Consider the following 15,221-nt stretch of genomic DNA (forward strand, 5'->3'; position numbering starts at 1 on the left):
GGAAAAAGTGCGGTAGTGGTAAGGTGGGCATCCAGGAGGGTTGTGAGGCAAATCCCTTCTGAGAGTTTAGCAGAGACTGACTCAGCTGCAGTCAGAGCTTCATGAGGCACCAACCACAGCGGTATCCTGGACACCAGGCTACCACCGTCACATTTCTTCTCTTAGCCACCCCTCAACTGAAGATACAGGACTGGACTGTTGCTCAGTCAGAGATCCAAGCTCCTCTCTTGAGACACGCTGTTTTCTTTGTCATGTGGAGATGAAAGTCCGAGGGAGGATGAGCGGAGCTGTGCCGTCTGCCGCTGTTATTCCACCAAGTTCAAAGTCCGCGCAGCAACAAGGAACCTTTAGAGCACTTCATGCTTCCCTCTGCTGACAACCTTTATGGAGATTTCGTTTTCCAGCAGGACTTGGTGCCGGCCCACATTGCCAAAGGTAGCAGTACCTCCGTGGTACCGTTGTGTGACCTAAACCACGTAGAGACTATCAAAGGAACCCGGGCTTCCTGAACATCTCAGCAGAACCACGGTTCTGGTCTCCTCTGTTCTGCGCTGCGTCGAAGCATCTGAATATTCAAATATTCCAAGAAAATTAATTTAGAGGTTTTAATTACTAAATAAATGCTTTAAATTATTAAATCAATTTACTGTTCAGTAACCCAGTTTATTCACATGCGTCTGTAACAGAAACAAAACGTGTGTTTTACAACTTGGATTATTATATTTTCTAGCTGAATAATCAATTGTTCTTTTGTTTTGCATTTATATTTTTTTATTTTTACCTTTTATTTTATGTATTTGAAATCAGTCTTTCTGATTTACTTATTCCTGATTATCTCATTGCATCTCTCTGTCCCATCTCTGATAATAAACAGGACAATAAGGTGATTTTTTTGTTTTTTTTCCCTCCTGTTTTTCCTCCTGTGTTTTTTCTAAACTGACGTCTGAGACTGTCGGAGATTTACATGCTCTTGCTTTTTGTAAAAACAGGAAACGGGTGCATGAGGTTCTTTTCTTTGCATTTGCATGCCAGCTTTGGATCTGGGTTTGGTGTTGCTTGATTATTCAGCAGTTTTCAGACCTTCAAATTTGACTTTTTCTTTAGCTGTGTGCAAAAATTATTGTAGTATAAAATTTTACATAGATGTAGTTTATGCTTCATATGTTACTTTCTCATAAATAAATTAAGCTTTCAGCATAATCAGATTTTAAAAACTAAATTTTCTGCCTTTTTTAACTATGTAACAATTGGTCTTCAGCAATCACGTTACAGGATGTATTATGACGTCACACTAACTCTACCCATTCTCAGTTTATTTTGTTCCTTTGATAGTTTATTCATATTTTCTTGGCTCTGTATTTTCAAAGGTTTTAAATAAAGCAGACAATGCCTGCAGAGCTACAGCGACAGAGTTGCTCCGTAATGCGTCAGGCTTGCTGAGTGCTGCTGGTGGAGGCGTTTTAGTTTTGCTGCTTTTAGTTTTGTGTCTGGATAAGCTCACGTCTGGGTCACATTTCCTCTTTGCATTAAGAAATTCAAACCTGCTGTGCAGTTTCGCAGTGCTATGTTCAATTAAGTGACTTGATTTGAGCTGAATTGTGTACGTCTTTGGTTTTGACTCTCCGGTGCACCTTGCAGCATGTAAAGATGGGGGCTCTCAAAGACCCTCTCCTGGACGACCAGGGGGACTTCAACAGGATGTGTGTGGCCATGAAGAAGATCGGCCTGAACGACACGGAGAAGCTGGACCTTTTCAGGGTGGTCGCTGGTGTTCTGCATCTGGGAAACATCGACTTCGAAGAAACGGGGAGCTCTTCGGGTGAGACAGAAGAAATAATCAAAAATATTGGTAAAACCTATCCTGCAAGATAAAAAAAAAAAAAAAAAAAAAACTTGGATTAGAAGATGTGTTTATTCCAGGCCCTAAAAAGCATGTTTATTCACCTTGAACTGTTCCATCTTTTCTAAAACCCAACTTTTAGTGTGCTTTATCAGTGTTTTATGTCCCAGAGCAACACTTCAACACACACTAGTCTATATCTGTAAAGTGAATGAAAATGAGTAGGGATGCGCTGATTATCCATCTACCCTTTAGGCATTTAGTCATTGTCGCTGTGCATCAGTGAAACACTTCCAATCCTGCGGTGCATCACAATCACTGTCCCATAACCAAACAACACAGCCAACCACCTCCTGAAACAAAAAGAAAAAGGCAACAGGATAGAAGTAAATCCAGTCTTACTTATTGGACCGATGCCAAAATGTTAAAAATGACATAGAACTCAAAATTATATCTGATTTTCAAATCCTTTTTAGAAAAATATAAATCTGAAAAGTGCGGCATGTGTGTATTAATCTCCTTCAGCCAATACTTTTCCCTCTTTTGCCACTGTTAGTGTTTTGAGGTATGTCTACCACCTTTGCACATCTACAGACTGAAGTGTTTCTTTAAACGAGTATGGAAATGTTTCGTTTAGGGATTTAAGGTGCATTTTTATGTTTTGGTTATTGAAAAATTGTAAATTCACAGAAATGTTAAATTATTCCATTGGTTATTAAATTGTATACCTTAAGTATCACTGCAACTTAGTTTTGGGAGGAAATAAAAATGCTAATGTAGTCATTTCTTTTTTTCTTCTGTCTATTATAAAGGTGTTTGTAAAACAAGTTTTTAATTAACATTAATGTCTGTTTCTAAAGCGCAGTGAAAACAAAATGCTACAGGGATCCCTTGAACTATTCAGTTGAGCTTTTTTTCCTGTTTGCATGTTTTGTTGCTGATTTATTTCGTTTGTTACTTCTGCTTTCAGGCGGTTGTATCATTAAGAATCAGTCAGACCAGACTCTGAAGTACTGTGCCGAGCTGTTGGGCCTGGACCAGGACGACCTGCGCGTCAGCCTCACAACCAGAGTCATGCTCACTACAGCAGGTGGCGCTAAAGGCACAGTTATCAAGTAAGACGCACACCAATGAGTTTCAAGGATCTTATTATTTGTTAAGAAAACCAAACCTCTTTCACTGCAGAAGACAGCTGCTAACTAATGAATAAACTTTTAGGTGATTTACCTGTAGATAAAATATAGCTAAGAAATATTCAGCAATCAGTAATTTATAGGTAAAACAAAGAGAAGACTATCAAACTGTCTTTTGAGTTAAAAGAGCATATGCAAATGAGAATCTGATATGAACATTGCTCTTCTGTACTTTGGTGATGATGCCATGTTTGGTAGATTAATATTTTAAAAGGGGCCAGATGCCGGCCTGGCCTGGAAGTGTTTCCTCCACATCAATAATGCAGCTTGTGTCTGAGGAGGCAGGGGAGCGTGGCCTCAGTACAGTGAGGCCCTGGAGTCTGGGGAGCAGGTGGAGCGAGGGGGGGGGGTCGTCTTTGTTACCAAGCTGCAGATACATCCAGCCGTCCCCTGGGAGGCGCAGGGCAACCGAGGGAGGGGGAGAGGCTACCGAGGCTTTTAACTCTTCAGATAAAACATTGTAGCTGATAAAAATACCTGTCACTGACACCATATGTTAGTTTTCCTGTGTTTTAAACTTATTTATCTTTTAATTTATGGAAAACAAGAAATGTCTTAGACGGACTGCTCTATCTGTGATAGATGAGATTTTTGCTGAAGGTCTTTCTGAAGTGAAATTCAAAAGGAAGCGCTTGGAAAATATGCGTACAACGTAGATATAAAGAGGGCAATTTTAATTTTAAATGATGCTCCCTGCCAGCTGGGACAGCTCGGTTGAACTCTTTGACCTTTTTGGAGAGGTGAACTTTGTGAGATGGGCCAGCTTCTGGGAATAATTTTGAAAATGAATGCTGGGTAAAGCAGCATCAGAGATTCAGGTAGAGTACAAGCTTCATATTTTAGTTGTAGAGTTTTCTTTTTAAATGAAACTCTTAGCTGGATTATCTAGATCCAAGCAGTGGGTCCCCAAACGTTTCATGTCAACATAACGGCGTAAAGATGCCACGTTGAAAAGGAGGCTGAATGGGGGGGATAAAAGTTAAACCAGCCCAGCGTGTCCCAGTTACGGACCTCTTCTCATTGCTCCATTTTGTGTGTCCCTCCAGGGTGCCTCTAAAGGTGGAGCAAGCAAACAGCGCCCGGGACGCCCTGGCCAAGGTGGTGTACAGCCGCCTCTTCGATCATGTGGTGAAACGTGTCAACCAGTGCTTCCCCTTCCAGGCCTCCTCCAACTTCATCGGTGTGCTGGACATCGCTGGGTTTGGTAAGGAAACGCAGTCGGCCACAGTTTCACTCTGAAACCCAGATGGAAAATGTAGGCAGTGGCTTTTACCTGTAGTTTGGCCAAATGGCATTTTATTTTCACTCATCAGTTCGTCGTTGTTTTGTGGATTATCGAGCGTCTCGAAGAGAATCCTGTCTGTGTGTGCAAGATAATTTTTTCTTTAGTTAATAGGATGAATAAACACAGTTGTCACCAGGCATCCTACTGGAGAAAATTATTTCCTCTATTCCTATAATTAACATTAACATTCTTTTATTTTTTCTTCTTCAGAGTATTGATTGAAATTTCTGTTTTTCTTCTGTTGTTTTGCTCCCTCCTCTTAAGAGTACTTTGAGCACAACAGCTTTGAACAGTTCTGCATCAATTACTGCAACGAGAAGCTGCAGCAGTTCTTCAACGAGCGCATTCTCAAAGAGGTGGGTGAGCAGCCTGTGGATTAAGGTCCACATCACGTCGCCCGTGAGCAAAACTTATCCACTGTCTCATAACAACGAAAAATGGTTTGCATGCAGGGGATTTTTCTCAAGCGCTTTGATTTCTTTTTTACATTTTACGCCCACATTTCATGTTAGCTTTCCTATTAGAATGCTAATTTCTCTTGGGACGTGTTTTTCCCCTCTTCTCTGATCCTGGAACGTTGTTCTTTTTCTAGGTCTGTAATTAACGGCTGTCAATTCTGGTTTCGCCCATTATTTATTATCTAAAAGTTGTTTCTTTGGGGCTTGTTAGTTTGTTTCTTGTGGAAGTGGCAGGTTTTACCAGGTCACTCATAAAAATGAATCCAGAAACATTAGAAGTGTTGCTCTGTGTCTGTTTTCTGATTTACATTTCTGGTCGTTGCAGGAGCAAGAGCTGTATCAAAGGGAAGGGTTGGGGGTGAACGAGGTGCATTATGTTGACAACCAGGACTGCATTGGTGAGTTTCTGTGTCTCTCTTTAACTTCCTGAACCTTCAGCGTGTTACTCTTAATTTTAATAACTTGACATTTTTGTATCATGACTGGAGGCTAATTCGTTATCATTAATATGTTTTTATTAAAACCTGTATCACTGATGTGGCTGCACCAAGAATTAATTATCTTTCTTTTGCCATAATACCAAAAATGGTAATAATGTTTATTATTATTTTTTAGTGGATTTAATTACAGTTTTTAAATTAACAAAATTAAAAATGTGTTCTAAATGATTAAAATGTAAAACAGCGCTTATGGGCAAATAATCTCCACAACAGATTTAAATACATAGAGGTTCTGGTTTTATCACAATGTTGTTAATGGAAATATTTACATGGAACTGCTCATTATGTTTTTTAATAATTTGTACAGAAGTATATTGCCTAATTATTTATTTTGGAAAAGATAAGCACAAACAGGTTAAAACACTAATTATGCAATCCACTTCTACTAAACAGAGTTTTTGAGTAAGAAATAAGCACTGAAATATATTCTTTATGCCGATTTAAAGCTATAACTTTAATAAAACAGTTGTTTTCAGTGTGAAGCTTAAAAAAGACATAGCCTCAGTAATTATTATTATTATTATTATTATTATTATTATTATAAACCAAATGTTTCAGCCCAACAGGTTCTTTATTTAGGAATACAAATAGTTTATAATAAGGATAGTGTTCCATTTCTATTCTTTGTCCTGGAGCTGTTATAAATTGTTCCAGACTTCTTGGGGGTCTTTAAACACAACCAAAAATGTCCCCCTTTGATTGGTTGCCTTGTGGTGTCTCTATCCAATCAGGTTGAGGCAGCAAAAAGCAACTTCAGTTTGACACACAGAGGAGTTTTACACATGCATTTCCTTTTGGATGTGTAATCAGAGGTTCACAAAAATATTTTATTAAAGGCACATGAATGTTTTTTTTGTTTTTTTTTTCGAAAATGAAAAGAAACAGAATTTCAAGTAGACATTGGAACTTTGAGATGCACAAACTTTAACGACTGGTATTTTACTTCAAAAAGCTACAAAGCCTGATTTACAAGAACAAAATCCTTGCTTCATCACCTCTCTATTTAGTAGTTAAAGGAAACCAGGCTGGATAGAGAAAAAAAGAGGGAAAAATAATCTTAAGAGATTCCAAAGGTGCAGAGGACCAAAAACATTAACGGCTATCTGCTTAAAATTTTTATTGCTGAAATTAAGCTGAAAGAATTTCCCAAGAGACATTTTCTGACTGATATGAAGTCCAATACACAGCCCCATTTATCTCTTGGTGCTGTTTGTTTTCCTTTCACCGCTTTCTGGTTGTTTCTGTGGAGACGTATCTGAAACGCTGAATTTGATGGAGACCAAAGTTAAATTCAATTAAATTTTATTTATATTGCGCCAATTCATGATACATGTCTCAAGGCACTTTCCAAAGTCAGACTCCATCAGATCCTCCAGGTTGGTGAGAAAGTTTCCTCTCTAAGGAAACCCAGCAGGTTGCATCAAGTCTCTCCAAGCAGCATTCACTCCTCCTGAAAGAGCGTAGAGCCACAGTGGACAGTCGTCTGCATTGCTGATGCATTACAAATGTAAAATGGTTATGCTAAACATGGGAAGTGATTTGCTGTGCTAACACTGGTAACTGTGTTCTCACTGTGTCAATGAGAATTCAACTCCTTTTTCATGTGCGTGTTCACATTTATTAGAAAATGTCAGTGATGGAGGTTGAAGATAGTGTTTTTTAACTAACTGTGTGTGCGGTACCTAAAGTGTTGCCTTTAAGAGTTTGGCGTGCAGACTGAGATGCCTCCAGTCCTCATATCCGCTCAGCTTCCTCTGAGATCCGCGTTAGAGCAGAGAAATACATCTGCTGAAGGGACAAAAAATGCAGGCCTATTATTCTCAATGCGTGCATCTCTGTTTGTCTGAGGGGAGCGAGTCCAATAAGTATTTGTGGGTTTTATGGCCGTTAAGTGCCATGAGAGCCGAAATTATGCCCCTTGTTTTGTTTCCGTTTGTCCTCGAATCAATCCTGGAATTAATGAGATGAAGTGGTCCACGTATCAAGGTGAAGGAGTTTGATTTGTATTTCAAAGGTTGTGATTATTCAGGTGTGAGGCTAACTGACAGCAGTGAATAACATCCATGACTTGCAAATGACCGTTTGGGATGGCCATTAATTCACTCATCAATCTTCTCGATTTATGCACAGGTGCTTGCTCATGCAAATTTTTCTAAGGTCCTTGGCTCTAACATTATTCTCTGAACAGCGCGACGTATGAATAATTCAAACTTTTCTCTAAATGAGCATCTGATGACCATGTTTTGTACTTTTTAAATATTCAAATTGAGAAGCGGTAAACAGTGGAAATTTCTGCGATTTCCAAGTTCAAGGAGAACGTTTGCCGATTCTGTCATTTCTGTGGCGTAACAGCCAGTGTTTTCACACACACCAAATATTTCCACTATAGGTTTAATGTTCCTAGAGGGTTTGTTATCTTGCTATGTATGCATTGAAAAAGCATCTTATGAAGGTCTAAGCAGGAGCAAACAAACTGGATTTTGTGTCCTTAAAACATGTTTTTCTTTGGATGCACTTCTGATTTAGTGAATCAATTTGAATAGTGCGTGTGTTTTGGGATCAAGGGTGTGGAATTCACAATGTTCTTCTGGACAAGAACAAGGTACACCAATCATGTTGCAGAGTCACACTCTGGTAGTATCTTTTTTTGTATGTTTTAAGGATCCACAAACCATGAAATAAATGTAAACCGTATTTTTTGGACTATAAGTCACACTTGTAGTTTCATAGTTTGTCGGAACATGCGACTTATAGTCAGGTGCGACTTATATATAAATTTTAAAAGGTAAGTCATATTGACCAACATGAACCAAGAAGTTACTGTCTTTAGCCGCAAGAGGGCACACTAGGCTTGTGAAAACTATATGCTGCTCTTGCACCACTTAAAAATGATTTAAAACATTAACTTAGAAACAACAGACAGAACACATGATAGTATGTTGTTTCAGTCTGCATTCATGCAGCGAAGCGTTTAGTGGTGGAAGGAACCAGACTGGGACAGAACCCTGTTATTGGGCTGTATGTGAAGCTAATAACAGCTAGCGCTAGCTCACAGGTCTGTTCGATTGCAATGCAAATTGTAATTGACAATAAAATTTGATTGATTGATTGTTTGTCTGGGAGTTGTACAACTTCGCTGATACACGTCAGCTTTATGTTGCCCTGAAACAGCCATGTCGTACTGTTAGCTTAGCACTTAGCACCGTTACACTCACGGTCTGATTTCAGAGTAATTAGACCGAAAGGCTGTGACAAGAAATTTCCCGGTTGGAGTTGGTGGCTTGTTATGCTAATTTACTCGATTCAGCCTATAATGTATGTTCCATGTTATTCAGCCAATTTTTCAATGCAGCTGTGTAGTTTAATGTAGTTTAATGTAGTTTAATTTAATTTGTAGTTTAATTTAAATGTCAGTTTTTGATTCTGGATATTATGTGAAATAAATTTCTAAATAAATGCGACTTATAGTCCGGTGCGACTTATGTTTTTTTTTCCTCTTTATGACGTATTTTTTCACTGATGGAGTGACTTATAGTCCGAAAAATACGGTAAATGCTCCATGAGTGCCCTCTAGTGGTCAAATATGTATTAGCTGAATTATTCAGAAAATGGGTCATTTCGGCTGCTTCACTTTTAGTTTCAAGCATCCAGCATTCCGAGCTAACCGAAGATTGGAGCATTTGTGTTGAATGTGATGAAGTAACGTGATGAAGTAACGTGATGAAGTAACGTGATGAAGTTACGATGGAGATTACGGAGTTGTAGTCATGGGGCAGTTGCTCATGCTGGTGATGAAATTTGTTTATAACTACTGTGCTACGTCAGTAGGAAGGCCAGCAGCGTACCTTCCTACATCATTAAAATGCAAGGTAGAGACACAATAGTGTGAGAATGATAAACTGCTTTGGATGGTATCTATGATGTGTTTTTTTCTGCCACCTTTTTTTTAATTAATGTATTTTTTTTATTAATAACTGTATGCATGCGTGTTTTTTTTTTAAAAAGAGCAAAGAAAGAAAAAATGATAAATGTCTGTAGTAATTTCACAATCTACACAATCAATAACCAAATGAAATGGAACTGGTCCGACGGCTCGTTTACGCGTCTCCCATAGAAACATCTAATGTCTCACAATTTTAGCAAAGCAAACCGTGATCCTTGATTAATGTTAATTACTGGACATTTGTGGACTTGTCAACACTGGTTGTAATAATGCGGTCGATCATGAAATGTGTCCAGATCTTGTGGAGGCAAAGTTGGTGGGAATCCTGGACATTCTGGATGAAGAGAATCGCCTTCCTCAGACCAGTGATCAACATTTTACATCGGCTGTTCACACCAAACACAAGGACCACTTCAGACTGACGGTCAGACCTCTTGGCTGTCCTCCTTCTCTCCTTTGCTTCTTTCACTCTTTCCTGTCCTCCTTTCTTTCTCTTCTTTCCCTCCAGATCTCGAGTGTTATTGCCCCCCTTTGTGGTCTTTCTGGTATTTGGGGAACGTGAAACTGCCCGTCCATAGTGCCATTGTCATCTCTCACACTGTTTGTTGCACCAGTTCTGTGAATGACGCACGGTCCCTGTGCCCCAGTCCCCCCCCCCCCCCTCCCTTGGTGTCTTTGTCCTTATTGTTTGGAAGTCTGCCTGATTATCTGCAAACATGAAATCCTTTTAAGAATGTAGCCTTGACACTTATTCAAGCCTAAGATTGGAGGTGGCTGGCTCCAGCGATGTGATTGTCCCTCAAATGAAGACTATTCTGTGCATTCAATAGGGTGAAAATTCAATGTGGGCGCGAGCTAACATTTCTACCCCACAGCTTCTGTAGCTTTTCAATCGTCAAGCAATTTGTGCTTCAGCCTTTCTTCTTTGTTTATTGTGAAGAATGATCAATGCTTGGACCCTTTTGAAACCTCTAAACTGGACAGTCTGTCTCTTCAAGCGCACTCATTAAATAAGTGCAGCAAATCCTTGAGGAAAGCTTTTTAACGTGAATTATAAAGTGCAGCTATTTGCTGCTCTCAACTTAAGTCTGGCAAAAGTTTCTACAAACCAGGAGAAAATTTGCAAAACGGGTTTTGTAATTCTGACTTCAGTGTTTTTCTTTACCCACCAAGGTGCCTAGGAAGTCGAAGTTGGCCATCCACAGGAACCTTCGGGATGACGAGGGTTTTATGATTAGACACTTTGCTGGAGCCGTCTGCTATGAAACGGTATTTCTCAACAGGAATATTCTTTACCAAATGATGCTGTCTGTGTGCAGAGACTCACAAGTATTCACACCCTTTGAGGCAGGGCAAATTTATTTCTATAGCACATTTCAGTACAAGGACAACACAAAGTGCTTTACATGATTAAAACATAGGGAAATAACAGAATAAAAGTAAGTTGGAATAAAATGTAGAAACATTGAAACCACATAAAACATGGGAAAACGCAAATATAAATTATTTTAAAAACAGTTGGACTACAAACTTAAACTAATGTTTCAGTAAAACAGTTTAACTAGAACAGTCAAAGACAATCCTAAACAAATGGGTTTTTAATCTTGATTTAAAGGAACTCAGGCTTTCAGCACTTTTACAGTTTTCTGGGAGTTTGTTCCAGATCAGTGGGGCATAGGAACTAAATGCTGCTTCTCCATGTCTGGTTCTGGTTCTGGTTCTGGTTCTGCAGAGCAGGCTGGAGCCAGAAGACCTGAGTGGTCTGGAGGGTTGAGATTTTCCACATTTTGTCCCTTTTCAGTCACAAACTTTAATGTATATCATTAGGATTCTTTCTGTAAAAGAAGTAAAACTATGCCTGGTTTTAATTTTGTTATAAGAAGCTGAAAAGTGTTTCATACACTTAAATTCATCCAAGCCGACTGAATACTTTATGGAGCCACTTTTCCCTGCAGTTACAGCTGAACGTTTGGGTTTTTCTACCAGTTTAACATCTAGCGATTGACATTTGCCCATTTTGCTCTCATAGCAGTTCAGTCAGATTAGATGGAAAGAATATGTTACCACAATGTTTCAAGTCTTGCAACAGATTCCCGACTGGATTTAGGTCTGGACTTTGACTAGGTCATTCTAATAAATTAGTCTGCCTTTATAAAAACCATCCGTTGTATCTCTGGCTGTATGTTTAGGGTTGTTAACCTGCTGGAAGGGGAAGCCTGCACCTGGATCTCAAGTGTCCTGCAGGATTCTCTTGAATTTACCTTTAAAAAAAACATATAATTGGATAAGATAAGAAATTCCTTTATTGCCTTACAATGGTAAAATGTGTGTGACAGTGGCAAACACATTGATCCAGTTAAATACCATTTATAGTAAGGAAGAAATAAACTAATCTAATCTAGTTAGTTCAAAAGCAACAGAGGATGAGCTTTATTAGAAACGGCAAAAGTAAGAACAAATACCAGAGTAAATATTGCACAATTATTGATTAAAATGACATACTCAGATAAAATAGATGAAATATTCAATTTGACAACGGAAAAGAACACCAACCTATTTACCGAACAGTATGAGATGAACTTCAATATGAATGGAAGTGCAGCAGCATTTTGAAGTAGCTCAGGTGAGTGCAAGCGTACATAAGCATCTGAAAATAAACCATTCACGATCAAGAATGACATGTTATATAAATAATGACAATAAAGAGTCCTTTTTTTTCACTCTTTATTTTTTCTTTGTCAATTGCACTTTGTTCTATATTTTTCTTATCATTTGTTAAATAGGAATGCATAGTAAGGTTTTATATAGCTTATTTTAACAGCAATTTACATCCATTAATGTTTCATAATTATATATAATAAAAAATAATAAATCAACGCACTCTTTTATGTATGACTGATTGCTTTCTTGATCACCCTTTTACAAAAAAAAAAAAAACAATAAACATGCCACTGCGTTAGGCAGCCCAGCCCATAAGGTTTTTTTAGTGTGTCCCATGTTTTCCCGACAAGAGTTGAACTTTACTGGACCATCTTCAATCAATGCATTTCTTCCTGCTACTCTTCCCTAAAGGCCGGACTTATGGTGTAAAACACAAATAGCTTTCCTGCCAATCGATTCTGTAACCTGAGCTGTGGATCTGTGCAGCTCCTCCAGAGTTAATATGGACCTTCTAGTTGCTTCTCTAAATAATGGCCCTTTTGCCCTTCCTGTCAGTTTAGATGGATGATTGTATCTTTTTGGTTTTGTAGTGTTAAATCTATACGTTTCAATATTCATCTACACAAAATTAATATTACAAAGGATAGTTTTAAGGCAGTAATTTTTGGCTGTTATAAGTTTCATGAATTCACACTTTAATGTAAATATGTTGTGATAATGTGTTTGATGGTTGCAGCAGTTAGATGCTCTTGCCTGACAGTGATGATGCTAAAGTCACAAATCTGTGACTTTAGCAATCTGTGTTGATATTCAGAAAATATAGCTTCCTAAAATTGTGCAGCTCTATTTTGTTCTCTAGGAAAACTTTAGAAGACCAGTGACTGCACTCGGTTTGATTTGGAGGTATTAGGGTTAAAGGAGCTAAATACAAAATGTTCAACACACTTTTCAGAGTTTTCTTAGAAAAAAATGTAAACTTATGTACTTTTTTTTTCTCCCACCTCACAATTGTACATTAATTTGTCCCATAAAGATCTCATTAAAATACATAGAGGTTTGTGGTTGTAACAAGATAACGTAGGGAATTTCAAGGGGTGTGAATACTTTTGATCAGTCCTCCATGTTGAGTTTTAATTGAATATTGAATAAAATAAAGCAGTTGTTACGTACCGAGGGCGGCCCATTTTCATTTGGTTTAATTCTCTATCAGTATGTAGCAAACGAAGCCCTCCGCTACATAAATGAATGTGAATGCGCTTGTGTTGACAGACACGGTTCGTGGAGAAGAATAATGACGCCCTCCACATGTCCTTGGAGAGTTTAGTGTGTGAATCAAAAGACAAATTTGTTCGAGAGCTGTTTGAGAACTCCAGCACCTCCAAGGACTCCAAGCAGAAGGCGGGAAAGCTCAGCTTCATCAGCGTCGGCAACAAATTCAAGGTCAGCGGGACGGTTAACATGTTTCTGCTTTACTGTCATCAGATCAGTGGTGTCAAAACTTTTGCACCGAGGGGCCAAAATACTAACATAATTGAATTATTTATTTTCTTTTTACCTGAACAGCAATAAGTAAACATGTAACATTTTAAAAGTCGAAAAGAGCGTCATTATAGGTCTGAAGAAGACGTATTAAGTTTTCCTTAATAAAACTAAATGTTTACAGTTTTGAGCCGAATGTATTCTATAAAATATAAAATGATTTTAGTTTTGTATTCACAGCAACAAAAATGGGAATTTGCTTATAAAGTCTGGTTTACCCAAGTCTTTCTGAGTAAAAAGTCACTTTATGTTTGTGGCACAAATGAATACTATATGAAAAATGTTTATGTTGTACAAAACATTTTTTCATTTAAGAAGGTTTAAACCTCTTATGAAAAATCTCATCCTAAAAAAAAAAGTGTCTATCTGCATCAGGAGAGCAACATTGTTGAACAGCAGTCGGGGAGGCCACACAAAGTTATTCCAAGGGCCACAAATGGCCCCTCAGCCACACGTTGGACACCCCGACTCTGACAATCTAATATTCAATCAATCAATTATATGTTTATTTAGCCCTCTCTACTGTAATTGTGACTAAAATTATTAACAAAATCAATATGTGACACGCAGGGAGATAAAAGAAAACATTAAAACAGGTCAAAAACAAGGTGAACAAAACAAAATAGGTAAAATAGCTAAAACGAGGTAGATGCCACCACATATTTCAAGTGTTAAAATCCTGCTTGAATAATAAAAAGAAAAAGACCTAAGCTTAGATTTTAAAAGGTCAAGTTTAGTCAGAGATGGAAGATCTAGAAGCTGATTCTAGAGTCGAGGTGCGGCTACAGGAAAAGCTCTGTCACCCCAACGTTTGGACTTTGTCTGTGGAACCGTGAATAAATGTTGCCTGTCTGACCTCAAGGATCTGCTGCAAGGAGAAAAGCTCAATAACTTTGATAAATGAGGGAGGCGAAGCCGTTAAGAGCTTTAAAAGCGAATATTAAATGTTTAAAATCCATTCTTTAGCCGATAGGAAGCCAATGTAGTGAAAAAATGGGTTTAATGTGTTTCTGCCTGGGAGTGTGAATTCAAAGGTGAGCTGCTGCGTTCTGAACAGGTTGGAGACGACTAGGGGACGACGTATCATCTATACATGTGAGACACCCTGATGTAGAGGATAACAGCCTGAACCACAGAGGCTATTCATTTGTCAAATTCTATTCGTCTCACTAATGATAGAATAATGAACATTTATTATGCAGTTTTATATGTGCACATGTGGATCCCTTTTTTTTTCTTTTTATTTGTCAAATCCGCATCAATATCTCCTTGTTTGCTTGTTCCGGAACTTTACCAATATTAAAGTACGTCGATTGAGAATGTGAAATCCACCCACTCTTAGTTTTCTGTTTTTATTTGCTGACTATAATATCTCTAAGCTCCTTTTCTGACTAGCAAAAAGTGAGCTAACGCTAATCTCCTTCCACTCTCGTTCCTGTTTTACCAGCTTCGATTTCCTTAGTTTGGGACGCCACTCGTAGATTTCCTGCAGTTTCTCATCTCTTTCCTCTCAGAAAACCTTCCTTGCTGGATAGATCTGGATAAAGTCAGCTGGACTTATGAAAACAGGGAGTTTAATTGCTCCAGTGGGGGGAAAAAAACAACAACAGTGATTCTTTGTCTTTATGTGAAGCAGAACAAATCAGCTTTCTGTAGGATCCGTTAGATATTTTTATCAACTCCTTCCTGGGCATCACTTTTATGACCCGTCATCAACCTTTGGGTTCATCGCTCTCTTTTCTTTCCAGAAAAATCAGTAATTCTCTTCAACTAATTTATGAATCTGTTTTGAAAAATGAAAG

General features: G+C 38.3%; 1 protein-coding gene across 5 annotated transcripts in view; it reads left to right on the forward strand.

Annotated features, from left to right (window-relative positions):
- Nucleotides 1–15,221, forward strand: part of myo6b (myosin VIb) — a 68,220-nt gene that overhangs the window by 25,554 nt on the left and 27,445 nt on the right. For all 5 annotated transcript variants that reach the window (XM_012867808.3, XM_021319141.2, XM_012867809.3 and 2 more), the window contains 8 exons: nt 1,639–1,819; nt 2,811–2,955; nt 4,080–4,237; nt 4,583–4,674; nt 5,102–5,174; nt 9,516–9,643; nt 10,393–10,488; nt 13,150–13,320. In XM_012867808.3, the coding sequence (XP_012723262.2) occupies nt 1,639–1,819; nt 2,811–2,955; nt 4,080–4,237; nt 4,583–4,674; nt 5,102–5,174; nt 9,516–9,643; nt 10,393–10,488; nt 13,150–13,320 (1,044 nt within the window). The remainder of the gene's footprint in view (nt 1–1,638; nt 1,820–2,810; nt 2,956–4,079; nt 4,238–4,582; nt 4,675–5,101; nt 5,175–9,515; nt 9,644–10,392; nt 10,489–13,149; nt 13,321–15,221) is intronic.

Source organism: Fundulus heteroclitus, chromosome 19 (assembly GCF_011125445.2).
Source record: "Fundulus heteroclitus isolate FHET01 chromosome 19, MU-UCD_Fhet_4.1, whole genome shotgun sequence".
Lineage (NCBI taxonomy): Eukaryota > Metazoa > Chordata > Actinopteri > Cyprinodontiformes > Fundulidae > Fundulus > Fundulus heteroclitus.